Genomic DNA, 20,585 nt, shown 5'->3' with positions numbered 1-20,585 from the left:
TCTCGTTCACGGACTCCCCCTTCCTGTGATCTCCCCCCTTGCCCTGTTGAGTGATGGCTTAAAAGGAAAGGGAAGTTAATGACAAACATAATCCCCCCTGTCAATCTAATCCTTCCTCTTACAAGCAAAAGGTGGAAACTACAAACAAAGACAACTCTGCGTTCTGTTTTTGGATATTCATTTAATGATAATATCACTCTTTTTACTTGTACAAATAAGTTCACATAATAAAAAATAAAAAAAGAAAGACAACAAAAAGCTTCCCAAAGTAAACAGGGAAAAATTAACAAACACATCGAAAATAATTTTGGTTATCTTCAATATATTCTATTTGACTGACAATTATTCCAGTTGCATTTGTTTGTGTGGGTTATGAAGACATTTTGTTAGCAGGGAACTGTTAATTGTGCACTAGGAATACAGTAGGTAGGTAACTTTACTGACATCTTTGGTGTGTTTGCCTATAGGTAGAGTTGTTTGGGGCTTAAAGGAGTCCTTGAGATGCGGGCAGATAGAGAAGGTAACTGATAGTAACTTGATGTCTGCAGGTCTTTGCACAAGACAGAACACGTACTTGCATTATCCTGAAGTTGATAGATCTACACACACACACACACACACACACACACACACACACACACACACACACACACACACACACACACACACACACACACACAAATGGTTACCTTGGGTCCTTCTTTGCCCTATATTCCCAGATTTGGATCTCTGTGTCTGCATTATAACCTTCCTGTAGATCTCCCACTTTGCAAGTCTCATCTTCCTCTACACGACATTATAAAGAAGTCTGCTCCTCTCATGGACATAGTCTTGTTAGGTGTAAGTGAGCAAAACTTGGACCCTCCTTGCCAAGGAGAAATTGTGCACAGCATTACGCCGAGCATGCTATTTTTACTGAAGAGAAACACAATACACAACCACTGTTTACGTGTTGTGGGCCAGGCCAAGTAGCATGATATACATGAATTGCGATTTAGGGATAAAACTGAGTTTCCCTTGCAGTGAATATAAATAATAAATAAAGTCTCTAAAGTTCTTTTGCTGTATATTCATTTGAGTGCTTACTGTAATTATGACAATCTACAAACTGTATGAAATTTAGTGCAGCACTGAAACTGAAGAGGTTCATTCTACTGCTTTCCTCTGTACCTTTTGTAATCCTGCTTACCTCCTCCCTTTGTGGTGGCAAAGCAGACTGAGGGCTTCAGAATCAAGAAGGGGGATTTAGTCTTGAGTCTGTCCAGGCTCACATCTACTTAGAGTGTCTGACATTCTGGGGGTAAAGCCCTTTGATTGACTTTGCTGGTACCAAACGAGTTTTAATCTTCAAAGATTTTAATCTGCTGTTGTGTCTGTTAGTCACAAGAACTGTGTGTGTTTGTGTGTGTGGGTTGGGGGGAGACTATAGAGGGCTGTTAACAGTCACAATTTTATCAAAAGACAGGTATAAAAAAAACATACATACAAAAACAATAAATCACAAGATATTTAAAGCCAAATAAAGAATACAAGCATCAGCTATTTTCTCTGCATAACTTCATTTGGTGTCTTTAAGGTCATTCACAGCAAGCACTGATCCCTTTGGGGTAGTACTGAGGAGTTACAACATGCAGCAAAAACAATTGCTGATATAGTGTTTAGCTGGGCTGTTGTGATGGGGAAAAGGTCAGCACAACCCCATTTCAGTGCACTCTCCTTTCTGAACAGATAAAGGAGGGCCTGAGGCCACCATGTCCCTTAACCTATAGGTTTCAGCCAATCACAACACACCATCAGTCCCAGCATCACAGCATGGGAGCTGAGAGGTTGCCATTCCAGCAATGTGAGTGAGGAAATATTATTGAAGCAAAATGGATGTAAATGGAGAAGAGGCACTTTCAAAGCTTTTTAAAGTCCAAACCAATGTTTTTGAACATGTTTAAAGTCTACTTAAGACAATAGGAGGGCATTGAGTTAAATATATGTCCAGTTTCTCCTTTGCTGTTTGGCTGGTTGATACTTTGTCCTCCACTTTCACAACAGCATTTGCTGCTCTCTGTATTTCACCAGTGGGGAAAAACAAGAATCCACCTAAAATCCTCCTTTAGGTCTGAGTAGTCCAAGCAAGGCATCAAAAGTAGGAGGGCTTATGTGAAGTCATATTGTTATTTGATGTACAGTGATCCTGTAGTAGCAACACCTCATATTCCAGATTGCCATTCTGAACAGCAGGTTCAGGGATCATGAGTTGGGGCTGTTTCTGAGGCAGTGCCCCATTGTCCAAACCAGCCTTCACTCCATCCAACTCTAGCTGGGAGGGCTCACACTCCAAGTCCAGGTTGCCCTTGGCCCTCTTTCTGCGAAGATAGCATACAACTCCCACTGCTACTGCTATTAGTACCAGCAGTAGCAGGATGGCAATTGCAGGCACCAGCATAGTTGTCAGCCTCTGGTCGTCAATCTGTTGACGACGGTTGCTGACACTTTCAGCAACCGTATGGGCTTCAGTGCAGACACTGTCTTTGCCACTAGGTGCACCTAGTGGACTGGCACACACCGTGTAAGTGGAGTTGGGCTGCAGGCCTCTGAGTCTATACTCTGGGAAGGATGCTGGCAGGCTGAGTTGAATCGGCCTGCGGTCTGGCCCAGAGAGATTACGATAGGTCAGGCGGATTCCACGGATTTTAGGCCGCATTTCAATGTAGCGGTGGAGGTCCAGCAGGATTGAGGTTGTGGTTGCTTGATGGGAGCTGATGTCTGGTGCATTTACACTGACAGTTGCCATGGGGACTTCAGCTTCAGGTGGTGAAGGCGGGTGATGGTTTTGGACTTCACAATACATGCCAGAGGTGCCATGTGGACAGGTACATTCTACCTGACCATGCTGGTCCAAACGACAAGTACCCCCATTCAGACAGGTGTGAGGGGGGCAGAAATGCTTCTCTTCGCCTTGGTCCATACTGCTGCTACTAGGGGATGCGGGGACAGGGGGCAAAGGATAGTCTGTGGGGTTGTCACTGGCCCTGGGGACTAGAATAGCTCTGGTAGTACTCGGGATCGTAGTCACAGGAACAGGCACGGTGGTGGTAGTTTTGACAGTACTAGTGGTGACTGTAGTTGTAGTAGGACAGCCAAAATCCCTGTGCTCCAGTCTTTCCAATACCTTTCCAGCATTGATAGGTGGGAAATGGCAGCGGGTCTCCTCTGTTCTCTCCAGGGTGATGCTCTGGGCTCTCAGCCATCTTGGGAACCATGCTAAGGTGCAGAGACAGTTGAAGGGGTTCTCTGCAACTGTTAGCTTTCTGAGGTGGGGTAAGAGCTGGGTGAACTCTTCAGGAAGGCCTTGCAAACTGAGGCTGCTAATGTCCAACTCCTGCAGCTCTCCAAGGTTCTCCAGGTCCTGAGCCTTAAGAGGGACCATCGGGTTTCCAGCCAGGCTGAGGTGAATCAGACCCTGGGTCTCCTTTAACGCTGAGGGGAAGTACTCAAGTTGGTTTCCTGAGATGTCCAGTTCGTGGAGGTTCTTTAGATTACTTATGAGTTCCTTATTCAGGCTGACGAGCCCCACACCACCCAATTTAAGTGACTCAAGGTTTGGGGTCTGGAGATCTGAAGGACCCAAGGTGGGTAAGACATTAAAGCGAAGGTCCAGCAGCAATAGTTGTGGCATTGAGAGAGCAGGTAGGGATGTCAGTTGGTTGCCCTGCAGTTTGAGTTCCAGCAGGTGCTCCAAGCCATTAAAGGCAGCGGGGTGGATGGTCTTGATATAATTACCGTACAAATAAAGGCGCTCAAGCAGTGCCATACCCTGGAAGCATTCCTCTGAGATGTCCATGATCTGGTTTGATGACAAGTCCAGGTTTTTCAAAGAGATCAAAGGTTCAAACACCCTATCAGTAAGTTCAGTCAATTTGTTTTGACTGAGGTCCAGCATCTCCAGGTTTTCCAGGCCTTCAAAGTCATCAGTTGTCAAGCCCTCGATGCCGTTGGCAAAGAGGTAGAGACTTTTTGTGGATGTCGACACTCCCTTGGGAATGGTAGAAGAGCGTCTCTGGAAACACAAGATGGAGTCTGGCGTGGAACAGGAGCAGTCCTCTGGGCAGTCACTGGACCAGGTGCCATCGGGAAGGATGAGGAGGAGCAGAAAGGGTGTCAGTGGAGTGAGAAAGACCTTCATGGTGCAGACTCTTTCTCTCTCCCTGTTCAGCCTGTAACAAGAGAACACATGATCTGTCAATGACCTGCATAATCATCCAGAGAAATATCCAGTAAATGCTGACAGATAGTAAACGGGATACAACAGTAGTAAAAAATAATAGTGCTAGGGTCACGTTTGACTTTAGAACCGTTCAGCTGTACCAAGAAATGTGACCCAGCATAATGTTGGATTTCTTTAACAATACATATTTTCACCCTATAGTATAAAGTTTCTAAACCAGTAAAAGGTCAGCTATTGATTCACTGTGTGGCTTTTCTGATGTGTTTCAAAGAGAGAGATTACTATCAAAGGTTTAACTAGGCATAGCCAGTGATCAAAGTCAGTCTTTTGTCACAAGGTCTCTCAAACAATAGGGCTGTAGTCGTGACATCAGGCTTCAGAGGGAGTTTTTTGCTAAACTCTGGACAAAGTTGACACAGTGGCGTCTTGCCACACTTTTTCTGGCTGAAGGCGTTTCAGGTTCTTCCTGGAATAATCTGCGTAATAGATAGTATTGCGGCATGCCGAAACCATTGTTTCTAATGATTGTACAGATCGCAATGCGGGTGTGCATGACCACAGCCACATATGCATATACTATATGACAATATGTGTTGGTGTTAAATAATGAGTTTATATTTGTAAGCCGCCCACCCACTGCTATTTACTGTACTGCACATACTGTGGTTGTAGTGGGGTCACAGTGAACCGTTCTCCCTATGTTTATGACAGACTTCATAGCCTATGAAACACAAAGGCACACAGCAGCAATGAACCAATCCAACATGCTATGTTTCTGAGATGATGTATCAAAGTGAAAACTCAGAGTGGCTCTGAATCTTTTTTTTGTCCCTCCAGAGCCACTGATACAGTGAAAAGCTTCACACACGCCCTCTCAATGATTCGCCATAAACACTGCTCTTTTCTCTATAGTTTCATAAAACCATACCCTGTCAACTTTGTTTGGCTGTATGTCTGCCATGCTGCACGTGGCCACGCATCTGTGGATGATTTACTTTGTGGCGTTCTAAACTTGGAGAGTCGCTTCACCGAAAAGCCGGAGCTGCTTCTCTGACCATAGACGCTATATAAATAACACGCTTTTTATGTTGTCATTACCTAGACTGACGGCCAGTGCTGCTGCTTGCCATGTCTCTTATTCTGGATGAAATATATACAGAAACTGAAAAGAGTACTGTAGCTTATCAGGAAGATATGTTATTGTGATTTAAGACCATTTCACCTGAACACAAGCCTTCCAAAACAAACGCCTTGGTAGAGCGTCAACAACTCAGTATTTGAAAGGGAGTGAAGGGATGATGGAGAGGCCAGAGGAATGAGGGGAGATAAAGAAGACACTAGTTGCCGACAAGAGTCTGCATGGCAGTTTATCATCCTCTGCTATCGAGTGAGACGGCCTTGGGGGGAAGAGGCAACATCTCTATCTGTTAACCATTTCTCTTCTATAGACCTCTGTTTTGTCTTCTCTTTTTTTATTTTTTACTCTTCAAGGAGTCAGGCAGGTAGTAATAAGTTGTCTAAAACTTTTTAACATTTACAATGCCCCCACTGTATGTTGGTGGACTTGAATGTTTGAGGGAGCTCATACCCTTGGGCCTTAAATAGTTCAGTTGTTGATGTCTTCACTGCATAAATACCTGAACGAGAAGCCAAGTATGTGTGACTTACAGTTTTACACAGATGAAGTGCACACACAGGGAACATTCTGTTCTTGCACTGCTTTAGGCGTTGTGTCCCATTGCACAAGAAATTAAATTGTTTCAGACATTTTATTTTCCTCATTTCATGGTATTTTCCTTCAAAGTTAGTTATTAATATATATCTTGCACTCTTCTATTATAATCTATTAGATATACAAATATTGAACCAGGCTATAGAAGAAAAGAAGAGCATGTTCATATGGGTTTGCAAAATAAATGCACATATTTTTCTCCCTCTGTCTAATTGCCTTTTCTATATGCAAATCTTGTTTTTCTTATTTATTTCAATATTCCTGTAGATTTGTTTCATTTAACTACTGGTGTCAAAGCCAGCTTTGTCTGTTCTCTGTTAATAGAGAAAAATTGACTTATCTAAGTGTATGTTACAGTAGCAACAGAGCTCCTGCCAACTTAAATAATTTCTCCTTTATAAAATGAATTTGCTACTCTTTCCTTTCACTCAGTCTGTTTAACTAGACATTTTCTTTCCCAAAAAAAAATCACTGCCTCAAATGTCAGAACTTGGAGAGGAGATCAAGGTTTTTTTTTAGGGGGGGGGTTTGAGGCTGAGGAAGGGTATCGTCTCATCACACCAAAGCCATGCCATTTATTTTCCTTCTCTTTCAGCATACTTTTCTTTCCGCTCCTCCTTGAAATTGCAGCCTCCTTGGAAAGATTCCCTGATGTCACATTTTTCCTTCTCCAGTATATAAACTTAAAGCAATCATGGCATTCGCCTGAAGCTCACTGCCAACACGTTGCTCTTATTATTCAGATAAATCTTTCAGACCGGGTAGAAATGTTATTCTGAGCAGCCAGACGTCAATAGCATGACCCCACTCAAACCTCAAGGCTTGATTGAACAAAGCAACCAATTAGTTTTTAGAGTCAGCACCTACTAACAGCACTGAAAAACTACCTGAACTTTGGCAGTCATGCAGAAAAGTTGGACCCGCTAATTGTTGCAATTGTTTATGGAAAGTTTTGTCCAGAAAGAAACAATAACATCTAGTGGCGACAGTTTGCTGTCAGCTACAGCTGAATGGGCAGCAGTGGTAAAGGGTTCCTGTTATCCTATAATTTACACATAGAACATGGATAAATTCACTTTTACAGGTGAGTAATTACAGTACATGCACAGGGTTGTGAATAAGTTTTGAGTCATGCCTAAGTGGCTGGGTAGAAGTCCAAGGTAAGAACATTTTAATTGCAGTAATCATAAATTACGTGTTCTTCCACTCTCTACTAAATTAAGCCATATATGGTTCTTCGGCTTGTCCCCAAAGGAGAACCCTTTTATGATTCCTAGTGGAACCTTTTATAAAGCCAGAGGTCAGTCAGACGTTTTTACCCAGAACACATATGAGAGGCTCTACGGAAAACCCCTCAGTGGTGTGTTGTCCCACCCAGAACCATCTCTGAAGGTTCTCTCCAGAACCTTTCCACCTTCTAACTGAATAAGAACCCACCCAGGGGGTTCTACCGAGAGTCCTTCCTTCCAATAAGGGTTATTTGGCTTAAAAGGGTTCTTAATTGAACCCTTAATCTTACAAAGAACCCTTGAACCTCAGCCCTTCAGGAAGAACCAATTTGGAGCCCTGATTTCTAAGAGAAGGCCAAAACCTCACAAAATGAGTCACATAGAAAAAGACAGGTCTCAGTACAGGGTTGGAAATGACGATGACAGAAAGTGTGGGGAAACAAAAGGTGAAGATAAACAGGAGAGGAGAGGGTTTGGGAGAGTCGAGCAAATGCTGAAGCGTATGCAGTGTTTAAGCAGAAGTGTGTACACATACTTTATGTTAAAGGATGCCGGTTCAGAACAAACACTGTATGCTCTTTGCTGTTTGTCTGAGATAAGTATCATATTGGTCTGAAGTTGTCCAAAATAATCCAATCTAATTCCTTCCGGCGATGGAGAAACTTGACTTCGGTACATTAAATCAGGGCCAGAGACGGCGAAGAGGGTTCGGTGCCAGAACATACAACAACATCAAGGCGGCCATGAGAGGAGAGCAAGATAAAAACTGAGGGTATTTTCCTTAGAAACTGAACGTGGTGATTCTAACGTAGCTCCCCGGGGCACATTGTTTATTTGAGTGTGCCTCATTCCAAACTGGGCCGAGCACATCTGATAACCCAGTGGAGGAGAAACTGTGGTGGATGCGGATGGGGAGGGGTTCACTCAGTGAATACTGCCAGATCACAGATAAAAACCTAGCTTGCTCGGTTATAGTCTCCTGTTTTATCTTTCTATCTGGATAGGAGTGACTAGTGCAGGTCTTATCAGTGGGTAAGATAAGCCCAAGGGTGGCGTCACTACAGTTTGAATCCACAGTAAACCGTGGTGCTAGGCGACTCCTGGCTGTGTGTCTTTGGTGTTTTGAAGTGTGTGCAGGTGGAGGGCCCAGAGAGAGAGATTGCAGAAAGACAGGCTTGTCATCCTGCATAAGGAGGAATGCCCCCTCTCCCTCCTTGCCTTCCTCCTCCTCCTCCACCTCTCTCGAGTTGTAATTTCCTTTTTGCTCCCCTGCGCGCTTGTTGAGACATTCCTGAGACCGGCAGCAGCTGAGTTCGAAAAAGTGAGCTTGTCGATCTCACTGCCTTGGCATTCAGAGAGATTAACAGGGAGTCTTTTGGGGTTTATAGACAGACGATTGATTGGATAATTTATGGCGCTGCTTATATGGGACGGGAGTTCAAACATCTTTGTGACCAGATCTGTTCACTAACACTTCTTCTTGCATCTCAGTGTTCTTAATGCATGAGTCGAAGTTTGTGGGATTGTATTAGAATAAAACGTGTTGGCTGATGGGAACGTGGAATCACCCCGGGGGCAGTAATGGTAGTGAGAAAGAAGCATGGGAACGTCTTTGCGCAACACTGTGAGTGAAATACATGGTCAGCCCCTTGAAAAGAAAAATTAAAGAGGCAATAAGAAGGGGCGAAAGGAAAAAAAGCATTTTCCCCTCTCACTCGGCTCACTTCTTATCCTGCTTTTTTCTTTCTTTTCAAGATGACTAGGAAAAGAAAAGAAAAGCAGTGGAGACAAAGGCAGGTTTCTGTCAGCAGGGGCACCGGGGTGGAGAGGTGGATAAGGCCCGGCTTTGGGAGGGTGAAGTGGGCTTCAGCAATTAAATCCCGGCAGGCCAAGCGTCAAGAGCCCTTATCTTCAGAGCTGAAGGCCAACACTGAGGGGCAATGAAGGTTACAACAGGGGAAAGAAAACTGCAGTGTGTGTGTGTGTGTGTGTGTGTGTGTGTGTGTGACAGGTCACTGTGCACTTGCATAATTCAGCAGAGACTACAGGGGGGGCACCACGCCAAGTCACAGTAAGGGGATAAGGCTGCACACTACAGAGTGCATACTCCCATTAAAGAGGCCCCTTCTCTACTGGGACTTAATCCATTAAAGGAACAATACTTGTGGTATGTGCATTAGAGTATGATCTACAGTGTAGTAGGTCTTGGGGTTCAGGTCACTGGGATGCACTACTAAAACATACTACTACAGCAGCTCCTCGTGTAGATTTACTACAGTAGCACAGGGACATTTATACACAATGGTTGTAAATGATAATTTAGGCCGCCAGTAAAAAAAAATCCCATGTCCCCTCTCTGTTTTTGCCCAACTTCCGTCCTTGATCAAATGAGAAAACAAAGGACTACTCTTCCTAACACACACTGCCACATCCCCATCACCATCCCTATCTACTGTCTGACATCGTTATCACCAATCCAGTGTGGGTTGACCGTCAACATGACAAAGGCGTCAAAGAGAGAGTTGGTACAGTGAAACAAGAGCTGTGTAGAATATACAAGGATAAAAAGAATACTTAAGAAGTAGCACAAAAGAGAAGGGAGCATATTTGTGCAGAAACACGTAGCGCAACTATGAGGTTGAAAATGCCAGCTATGTTAAAGTAAGTATGTTGGTATGTATGTAACGCTGTGAAGTATTTGTTTCAGGTCTGTACTCATGTTGCTCTATCGTAGTGCTCTATTTCTGTTGTACCTGTTAGTAAAACTATGTGACGTAAACATACCGATATATAAAGGAAGCCATGTTTAAAGGCGGAAACATGTCGGCCTTATCCTCGTCATAGGTTTCCCATTTCGGGGCTTTTGGGGTGCTCTAGGATTTTGGCAGCAGAGTAGGAATGTAGATTTATTTTACTTTATTTATACTGAAAATAAATCTGGTCACGCAAAAGCTAATGGCTATAGTCTTTTGTAATTTTGTCCTGTCAAGGCAAGCTGGATCTGTTTATCTAAGAGCTTAGATTTATCTGAAATGCTCAAATTTGTGAAAAGAAAATCAGCAGTTTAGCTGTCTGAACATTAAAGCTGGGCTGCATTAAACATAAATAATGCCAGTAGCAGCCTTCCTAAAAAGAGAGGGTATTCCAAAATATGCTCGACTAAATGTGCACTTGCTTCAAGATCAGATTACAAACATAGGCAGGAGAGAGGAGATCATGTGGAATTAAAGAGGGATGATAGTTTTATGTCTGTCACAGGCAATACCCATCTTGAAGCCGCACTATCATTGCTATGCTTTGTAGTGGCATGAAGGGAAATTAGGGGCCTTAGTAGATTTACAATGTACTACACAAACAAAGCTTTCCAACTGATTTCAGCCTGACCACAAGAAAAGACCCTGTAATAGTCTCATCTATCTTGCATCAGCTGTGCCAGTGCTGATTGATATCAAAGGGTTGTTGTTTGAATTAGCGACTTAACCAACAGGCAGGTTCCTGTCGGCTGCTAGTTACAGACTTTAGTTGTTTTTTTTCTTTTGGCCTTCCCACATTGCTCCATACATTCTGAATGTCTAAATGAGTTGGAAAACAGCTTCTTATTGGTGTGAAAGGCGGCCCTTTTCATCTCAGGATTTATGCTTTTAAACCAGGCCTGCTTATAAGGACAGTGTGAAGCCTTACCATTAGAGCCTGCAGCTGGGGGACTTGAAAGAGAGCATAATATACAGTCCAGGGGTGAATGGGAGGGTAGTGAAATAGTAAAACTCTTAAAAACAATGTATATTTGTTGCACTATAGGAGGGACACGGGGAAACTCTGTGTTTGGTTTTCTGATCCAACCTGGTAGTTTCATCTTGAGATTCCGTTTGTTCTAAAGAACTTTGTTTGATTGTAAAATAGAACATTAAAGAAAAAGGAAGGGAACCCGAAAAGGCAAATAGGCATTCCTCTGCCGAGTTCACCTGGTCAGATAGCATCAGTCCAAAGGACAAGAAAGCCTGTCAACCAGTGAGGCAGAGAGCGACTCCTTGAGGTCAGAGGTCAGGCTCAGATTAATGTTTCCACTGCTGCTCAGTTTTCTGTGTCTTCTGTTGTAACTGCGGCCCCAGACGACACAGATAACAGGCCCTGTTCGACACGGACACACACACCCAGCTCTGGTTACACACACACACACACACACACGCACACGTACACGTACACCTGAAGCATGCTGGTCCTCGTCTCCACAACAGGTGCTTTCTCCGCTCCTCCAGGGCTACATGAAACCCAAAACCTCTGGAGCGTGTCTGAGTGAAAGATGCGACCTGCGCCAAAGCTCCAACCTTAGCCGACTGCACGCTCCTGCCTCAGAGCAGAGAGCAGGCGAGAGGGGAAAGGAAAGCAGGCCGAGGTGGTCGGTCAGGCGGCCAAACTTGACCAGAACTGGGACTCGTGAACTGCAAGTCTGCCTCCTCTGCGCTTTATTCGAGCGAAGAGGTCTGGCACTAGGAGTTCCACAGTATACACACACACAGTGTCCTCTTGTTTTGCCCGCTGAGGGATGTCTCAACACTGACACGCGTCTTTTATCACTGCGCCCTGCCCTGTGGCCTCACAGGACAGATCGCCTTTGAGGTCACAGTCACATCGCATCCGTCTGCGATCTTCCCCACAGCACTCTCACGTTACACGGACACAAAGGATGTCGGAACATGGGCCTTCATCTGTTTTATTATTTTAACTGTGGTGTTTGCACAACTTGTGTCACTCCTGTGTCTCCTTTATGTTGTCTGTGAGGCTAGACAGCATGAGACCCACTACTCTGCGGAGTCTACCTTTGACCAGTCACAAACACCAACTCTCTGCCTTCTCTTGCTCTCTCTCTCTCTCTCTTGCTCTCTTTCTCTGTTTATCTTCACTCCTCTCTCTCAGACACAGAAGCAAACCGCACGAGTTCAGTAGTTACAGTCTGATGAGTCAAAAAGGAAAAACATCACCAGGAAGCGGTAAATATGACACCCTAGTGTCACAAAGCTGGACTCTCTCCAGGCCTTGTCTTGTGCCCTCACATGTCATTCACAACAGAATACAAACTTCATTGTACTGTCTGGATCGCTGACCCTAGGAGCAGTGTTGTACAGATCTTTGTCCTCTTGTTTGGGACACCCAGAGTGAACTGGTCCCTCCAAGACTCCTGAGAGATCCTGGCCCCGAGCGGGAACAGGGCAATGTGGGTGTGTGTGTGTGTGTGTGTGTGTGTGTGTGTGTGTGTGTGTGTGTGTGTGTGTGTGTGTGTGTGTGTGTGTGTGTGTGTGTGTGTGTGGTTAGTGTGTGTGTGTGTGTGTGTGTGTGTGTGTGTGTGTGTGGTGTGTGTGCGTGTGTGCGTGCTTGCGGTTAGAAGTGGCTTGGCGGACCAGTTTTATCACTCAGCCATAAGCCCGGAGTAATGTGCACAATCCGACACTCTGCCTACCCCTCTGATATTTATTCCAGTCCCAACATGACTGCAATGCTAGTTTGTCACCTGGCGACCTGATCTTTATCTATCTGGTGAAATACACAATGTTTATTTCTCAAAGTCTGGAAATATGCACCTTTTTTATATCACTGATAAAAAGAAGATGGGAGTCTGTCCCTCTTTCCCCTCATTGTTGGACAGCAGGCTTGAACTATCCTTCTCTTTTCTCTTTGTATAGAAGATCAAGGGATGGACCACGCTGGATGTTGGCGCTGTTTTTTGCCTTTCTCCTTTGTTGCAACCGCCCTTTGTAAGAGTTCAAACTGGAGCTCTGTAAAATCAGAGGGCGTGTATGAGTCAGGCAGCAGGCAGGCACACTGACTGACTTCAGGACTGGCTGACAGGCAGGTTGACTATCCTTGTTAGACAAACAGTGTCACACGTACTCTCTGAGGAAACAATCGCACACATGATCCCTCCGCCTGTCTGCTCGTCTGTCAGCGCATCTGGACTGTCTTTCCACTTTTGACATACTGTAGCTACTTAACTGGCTTCCAACAAGTCAAATAGGCCTAGACTGTTTCTGATTCAGTCAAAGCGCTGACAATGAACACACACACACAAACAAACAAACACTTGGACAGCTAACAGGTGCCACTCTTGTTTGACACATCGCACAATTATTTCCCCCGTCTTCGCCTTGCTCCTCTGCTCACCTCTTTCAGGTTTGTTCATGTAGCTGGCAAGGCTATGACTGGAATCTGATGAACAGCCCTGCAGGGCCTCTTGGCAACTACGTAGCTGTCAGAGGCTGAGGACCTTGTGAGAGCTCAAGGCTAAAGTAGTGGAAGGGTAAACAGAAATGTAGTGCAGCGCCCGCGCTAACAGGTAAACATTCACCTTATTTACCTTGTTCAAACTTACAGTCTTTGAAAGGACACATACACTGTCACAGCTCGTTGGCACAGGGCAGTCTTTCATTTGGACTATGTACAGATATGTGAAGGTGAAAGCATAAACATCTGTAGTTATATTACGGCCCCGTTTATTTAGAAAATAAACTTCCACATTCAGCCAAGTCTCCCTTTCTCAATCTCAAGGAGGAGTGAAAGAAGAAGTTCCTGTTTGCGTCCCACAGAGCTCCTCCTCTTCGGGTGACATTTAGCTTTTTATTGAAGCCAATAAAACATGAGGGATAATTACTATGTAAGGTAGAGGATGGAGGCAAGTGATTGATTGATAAACTGACTGACAAATTAGTGTTTTATTGGTTGTTCACTATTACCCATGACAAGTGTGGTAGTCCATGTTGTCATGGATTGAGTGGTTGGCGGGAAGTCTGGGCGATATGGAGAAATCAAATATCATCAAATATATATACGATTAATTGCCTAGCCCTTCTTTAAAGTAAGATTGAGCCATGTTGTCAGTGAAATTATATAAATAATGTTGTACATGTACAGTGAATCTCATTTACTCCTTTTCCACAACCTTCATTTAAAGGCGGGCATTGTGCAGTGCTACCTGTTTTTCAGGCCCCTAACTTCACATGACCTTTTCTGAGAGTTACCGTTGGTGATTTTTCTTGTCATGCTGGCCTGCAGGCTTTTTTCTTCATAATAAGATTGTATCCACGCACACAACATAAATTTGAAGTTAAGATCACTGCTGTTGATTAGGATGTCACAAAGGAATTTATTGTGAAACTGCTGTCTGTGTTGGTACTGCGCCAGTACTGGGGAGGCTGGCTGGCAAACCAGCAGTCAGGCAGCACGGATCCCCTGCCCCCAACACTGACATCTCCTCCATGGCCTCGGGTCACCCTGCCTTTACCTCCTCGACCAAGACTTGTTTATTACAGTATTGCTACCACAGTAGGATTTCTTTTAGTTTTTCAGAGTGGCTACTTAGACACATATCTAATTAATTGTGTCATATCTATTCCATAGCTGGAGAACAGTTATTTATCCTTCCTTTAAGATTTAATTAAATTCTCATTTTCCCCTGTGAACTTGAGTAAGTCCGATTTTGAATGCCTCTCGATGTTGTTGTCGTATAATTTCACAGATAAATGAAGGCAACCGGTGGCCAACAACAGTCAATCCAAAGTTTGATTGTCACTTTGACATGCGTACTCCACTGACTAAACAGGTAAGCCCTGCTCTCATAGCCGGTGTAAAGACATCAGTCAGCAACAGTCTATTAAGACATCAACGTTGACCGTCAACTCTACAATTTGCCTGCAGCAGGTGCTCACTACCAGCAGATTCCTCATATCCAGCACAGACAAGGTGAGAGAGAAAAGGGAGAGGAGGGTAGTGACAGAATAAATAAGTGAGCCCTTTTTTGACATTTTCCCTTAAGGCTTAAATATTTCTTAGTATACACATCTTAGCAGCATGATCTGCTTATGATGTATGATCTGCATTGAGAGGATGTTCTGTTATACACAATCATACAGAGAAATACTCCAACCAAACACAAACTTCACCTTAAGCCTATTGTGTCCATATACTCCATATTAGGCTTCTTTCTAAAGGCCTCTTTGCAAGTTCTTGCTCTTAAACAACTGATTATGTATAATAAATATTTTTAGTTGACAAGTTTTTCTACTTTTGTATGTTATTGTTTTTTTGCCAGGCTTTGGTTTTATTAATAGTATAATGATGTTTAACTGACTCATGAAGCTGACTCGAGTTGTGTAATCCATCACACAGAACAGGTTTGGATTAATCTTTATCGTCACATTGTCACTGTGTGGGGATACAGGTTTAGTTCAGTTTCATTTGGAAATGCTAGACTGCAACAGTTGGACTTGGACAGAAAACAATGCAGACTTTGTGTTTACAAATCAAACAAGTTTTAACATTCTGTAAGTAGATTTCAATACTGTATGGAAATGAAAAGAAACCAATGAATGCCTGGAATGATAGAAAGAAACATTCAAATAAAAAAACAATGTGTGGTAAGCAGATTAGTTAACTGAGTTGTAAATGACATGTGATCTCTGATAAACAGGATAAACATGCAAATCAATGGTACGGTCCTTTTAGAGGACCCTTTACCCTGACGCCTGCTTAAATCCATTCATTGAATTAAGCAAAAGAAGGTGTGGTTACGAGGGAGATCTGTGTCTGTATGTCTGTGCCCTATGGGGGAGTCAGTCATGCTGTCATAAACAGAACCTGAGACGACCTGTCAGTCTGCCACACAGACACAGAGAGTGGGAGAGAGAGGGAATGAATGATGCCTTGTTATTGTAACAGTGAATGGCAATTTGTCTTTATAAAGAGCGGTTTGTTAGCTTTCACATCCGCTCATACACATCATTAGGTGAGTACAGTAGATTCCTGAGCTGACCTGTAACATACAGAACAATGCGTACCTGTGTGTGTTCACTCACAAGCTCACCGATCTGCTTGTGTGTGTGTGTGTGCGTGTGTGCGTGTGTGCTGTGTGTTGTGTGTTGTCTGTGTTCTGATGTCAATGAGTCTGTGTGTGTGTTTGAGTATCTGCATTTCATGGAGGAGCACCCTTGTTTGCACATCAGTGTTTGCTTTAAGGTAAAAGTATTGACAATATTAACAGACAATTATACGTGCTCACCACTGTGTCAGGACGTTAATAAGCAACGGACCGAGTGGGAGAAGTTGTGTTTATGCTTGGAAGTTTAACACACGCAGCTACAGGTCGCATTAATGGCAAACACAGACCGCGAAAAGCGCTTCGGAGCCTCGCCACATGCACACACTTATATTTCACTGCATATTTATATATACATACATTAGGTGTGGCAGCGATGTGTAGTTGGCACACAGGAAAAAGGGCAGTAAATACACGCAGGATGGGTTTTGATATTCATCTGTACCGGCTTTGATGTTGAAACTCAAAGGATTAAGGCAGAAACTGTTTATTTTGGCATTGAAGAATTGCCTGTGTAGCAAATAATTGCCGGCACTAAACGCAAATTCCTTAACCTGAGTAATGTGTGCAAGCGTTATCAACCGAAAGTCAACTTTAGAAAAAGAACTGGGCACCTCCGCCGCTCTCTCCTCTAGCCCCCCACCCCCCGAGGACGGCGGGGCTGCTCAGAGAGACGTGCAGGAGCTGTAAGGCAATTAGCGAGAGTAGCGGTGTGCGTCCAGAGGCCCGAGGCTACGGTCTTGTCCTGCACATGTGTGTGTGTCTTAACAAGCACACACAGTTCCTGTCACAGCTCATTGACAACTAGCACAACACAGGAATGAGGCAGGGTTGAGGGTGAGGGGGTTTTGTAAAGTAGGAAAGAAAATCAGAGCGACAGTTTTTAACCCCCAGACACAATAATGGGGGATAACCCCGGCACATTTAGGAGGTTATTTTATTTATTCGTCTCTCTAATAAAAACAGGAAAAACTTTAAAAAATATCATTTCTAACAGAAACAATAATTGTTTTCTTCACCTTATACTGAGCGGATCTTTTTTTTATTTGACAATGCACAGGCGCAGAGGATATTTCAGGCTTTGGATAATAATTATATTAAAATAGATCCTCCTAATATAGTGGGATCAGATATAGACAGACTTATTCATTAAGATATGATGGGACATAAAGGGAAAATTTGTTTCAATTGATCCAGTTCTGTCCAAAAACAAAAACGTTATGTAAACACACTATGATACTTTACACCAACTGTAGATGATTACAAGGTTACATGTACTGAGAAGTCTACACTCTACCTACTTCTGTTCCAACTCCTTAACTTCAGCAACCAGTCTGCCAAGGTAAACTCAAGACTTCTTCTCTTCCGTTCTTTTTCCTCTCCTCTCTGTCTGTAACCCTACACAGCCTCACTGTATCCATTAAATGCCGTGTGTGTGTGTGTGTGTGTGTGTGTGTGTGTGTGTGTGTGTGTGTGTGTGTGTGTGTGTGTGTGTGTGTGTGTGTGTGTGTGTGTGTGTGTGTGTGTGTGTGTGTGTGTGTGTGTGTGTGTGTGTGTGTGTGTGTGTGTGTGTGTGTGTGTGAAGAGAGCTGCTCTTGTCCTCCTGCCAGTCTTGTAAAGAGGCTCAGAGTTGTCTGAAAGGACCCCATTGAGGAAGTAGGGTGTTACAGTTAACACAATAAGGACCGCCTATTTAGAGATGCAAATATTGTGTATTATTACGACGGGTGTCTTTGCTACTGTTTCTTTATTGCTATGAAATGCTATTCCTAGAAGTCAATAAGAGGTTTTGTATTCTGGTACCCGGCCACATCTTATTCACAATGACAATTGACAGATTTAATTTATTGCTTCACTCACCCAGTGAAGAAGCTTCCTCCTCTACTCTCGCTCCACTGTTCTTGGTTGCAGGTCTTCTTCTTTCTCTGGAAACAACAACAGCAGAGGTACCTGTTAGCCATATAGTGCATACGTGGTTTCCCCCCCCTTCAACTTATTTGGAATCCAACCCCCGGCTGCCCGTCATGCATTGTTCGCAAGCAAAACAGGAAGTTTTTTTCGGCTGTTAATTGGTTGGATTCCAGCTGTGTGTGGGAGCGTGCTGAGCGCTGGCAGGCCGTGTGGCAGCACAAGAGAGTGACAGAGCGGGAGAGGAAGAATGCAGGCCGACCACTCTCCACTCTGTCAGCTCCTTGTCCTGTGGTATCAGCACATCAGCCGTGGCCCGAGAGTGTGTGTGTGTGTGTGTGTTTTGACTTAAGCAAACATAAGACTGTCTTTGAGCCCCTATGTGTTTATTGCACAGTTTCTGGTGTGATCTGTGAGATTAATTGAGTTTCACTCTCTAAAGCAGTTCCTGAATGAGGTGTTCATCAGATGTAGAAGCGATATCCACTGACATTTCCTACAAAGACTCACATTTGACTCAACTTTTTGCTAATTTTTCAAAGCTTGTACAAAGTTTTTACTTCACTGATTTCCTTTTTGGAGTTCTCAAAAAAAGAAATGTGTGCCTGTGCTTTACCTCAAGTGTTTTGATTAAACACTTGAGGTGTGTGTGTGTGTGTGTGTGTGTGTGTGTGTGTGTGTGTGTGTGTGTGTGTGTGTGTGTGTGTGTGTGTGTGTGTGTGTGTGTGTGTGTGTGTGTGTGTGTGTGTGTGTGTGTGTGTGTGTAAGACACGTACAGCCCTCAGTTCTCTAATTAAAACCAAGAGCAGCTTTAATCGTATGTGATGTCAGCTGGCGGGGCCCTAATTGACCACACTGTTGGTGTGTTTTTATTGATCAGCGTCTCATTATCCGTGACCACAGAGCGGTTTGTGCGTATGCCCATGTGTTTGTTGCTTTGAATGACTACAGTATTAACTAATATTGCGTGTTATTTTTGAGCATGGTTATTGGATCCTGCTTGTGAGCTGGTTTAGGGAAACACAAAGTGACCACTTGATAGATGTTTTATTAGTGGGAGATTTTTCGCCAAGAGCAGCTCCAACACTTCTTTTATGATCGCAATTTTTTTAATTTTCATATAATTGGTTCAAGGCATTCAAACGTCATTCAAACGTTTCTGAGATAATTAACTGAGATGCACATTGAGTCTCTTCGGCTTCTACGGCATTTCCACACTGTTAACTATACAACTATTCATACTAACTACCCTAGACTCACTCTTCCAGTTTGTTTCCACTATGTATTGTTTTCAAGCCATACTTCATATTCCTAAACTCTGAGTCAAACAGTATGTGGAGGTGGAAACGTCATGACGATCAAACCACGTGTTATACCTGATTGTGTAACACCTGAAACCTGCCCTTACTGTACGTATACCGTATCTGAGTCAACGTGCGGTCCACGCTCGCTCCCACACACAGAGTGCGTTGTTTACATCTGAAAATAATCTCGGTGTGGCCCGCTGACCTACTGCGAGGCCTTCGCTGCACTCTGCATCCGTGTTTATTTATCTGTGGGAGTGTTGTGCTTTGCTGCAAAAGGGCTTTTGTGCATGCTATTTTTTTTTTTGTGTTTGTGTGTGCCCAGTTTTGGGTTGTTCGCATACATTTCACTAACCTGTACAGGTAAACGCATCGATGCATGCTTGGTAGCGGGTGAGTACATGCAGGGGTTTACTGAGTAGCTACTGTTTGAGGAACTCTTGTGCGCTGACCCTGCCGCGGTCAGTTTTCCAGGAGGTCACTGTCAGACAATACCTTCACTGCACAGTAAATATTTAGCTTACGAAGTGGAACTCTGCACTCAAAAATAGATTGAAATCATCTTTACCACTAAGCTTCATGAATGACTGTAGCACTTTTGTGAAAGACAAAGCTGCCGACAACAATATTCCTGTCTTCGTATGCCGTAACAGCTCAGGCCGCCTTCTCCACATCTTTCCATGAGACATTTGGTCTTTAATCTGTAAAGACTGCACACTGCCAAGTCATTGGTAGTATCTTTTAACCTGCCAGTACCTCTTATTTGGACTCTTTTCACCATTATTGGTTTACTTTCAAATGTATTCTCTTTTGAAGGAGCTTTTTTTTGCCATTCCCTCTTTTTTTTTTTTTTTTTTTTAAGATGACTGATACTTTTCAGCCTCTTCTCTTCACTATAATTTTCTTTCTTCCTCTGTGTTCATCTGTTAAACATAAATATCGCTTCACCCTTCTCCTCCTCTGTTTCTCTTTTTCTCTCTGTGTCACTCTTTCTCTCCCCCCTCCCATCTGGTTTAATCTCTCCCAAAAGCAGAACATAGCAGAGCAGTCTGGCATTAATGTTTGAACCACTTTGTAGTGGCATCATCTAAAACTGCCAGCAATTTGTCCAAATTACAGCTCAAAACATCAGTCCTAACCCCTTAAACCTGCAGATGACGGGCAGGATAAACAGAGAAAAGCTTCATGCTTTGCTGTAGGTGTGTTGCCCTGCTTGGTATTTAACGTGCTTCTTCTCTGTTGAATTTGTACACCAGTGACAAGCTGTGACTTGAGGCACTGTCACAACAAGCTCGGCTGTTGATTTCCGTGTTCAGTGATTGAGATTTGG

The 20,585-nt window shown here is 43.6% G+C and overlaps 2 protein-coding genes across 2 annotated transcripts in view; one reads left to right on the top strand and one right to left on the bottom strand.

Annotated features, from left to right (window-relative positions):
• Nucleotides 1-20,585, top strand: part of coro7 (coronin 7) — a 107,099-nt gene that overhangs the window by 54,690 nt on the left and 31,824 nt on the right. The gene's annotated exons all lie outside the window — the stretch shown is intronic.
• The window catches only part of vasnb (vasorin b), a 41,586-nt gene continuing 21,203 nt past the window's right edge, over nt 203-20,585 (bottom strand). Inside the window, exons 5-6 of the mRNA XM_054606756.1 lie at nt 17,904-17,968; nt 203-4,208 (exon numbers count right to left, since the gene is read on the bottom strand). Coding sequence (XP_054462731.1) covers nt 2,132-4,208; nt 17,904-17,968 — 2,142 coding nt within the window. The 3' untranslated portion in view covers nt 203-2,131. The remainder of the gene's footprint in view (nt 4,209-17,903; nt 17,969-20,585) is intronic.

This window comes from Anoplopoma fimbria, chromosome 11 (genome assembly GCF_027596085.1).
Source record: "Anoplopoma fimbria isolate UVic2021 breed Golden Eagle Sablefish chromosome 11, Afim_UVic_2022, whole genome shotgun sequence".
Classification (NCBI taxonomy): Eukaryota; Metazoa; Chordata; class Actinopteri; order Perciformes; family Anoplopomatidae; genus Anoplopoma; species Anoplopoma fimbria.
This window is presented reverse-complemented; position numbering and strand designations above follow the sequence as displayed.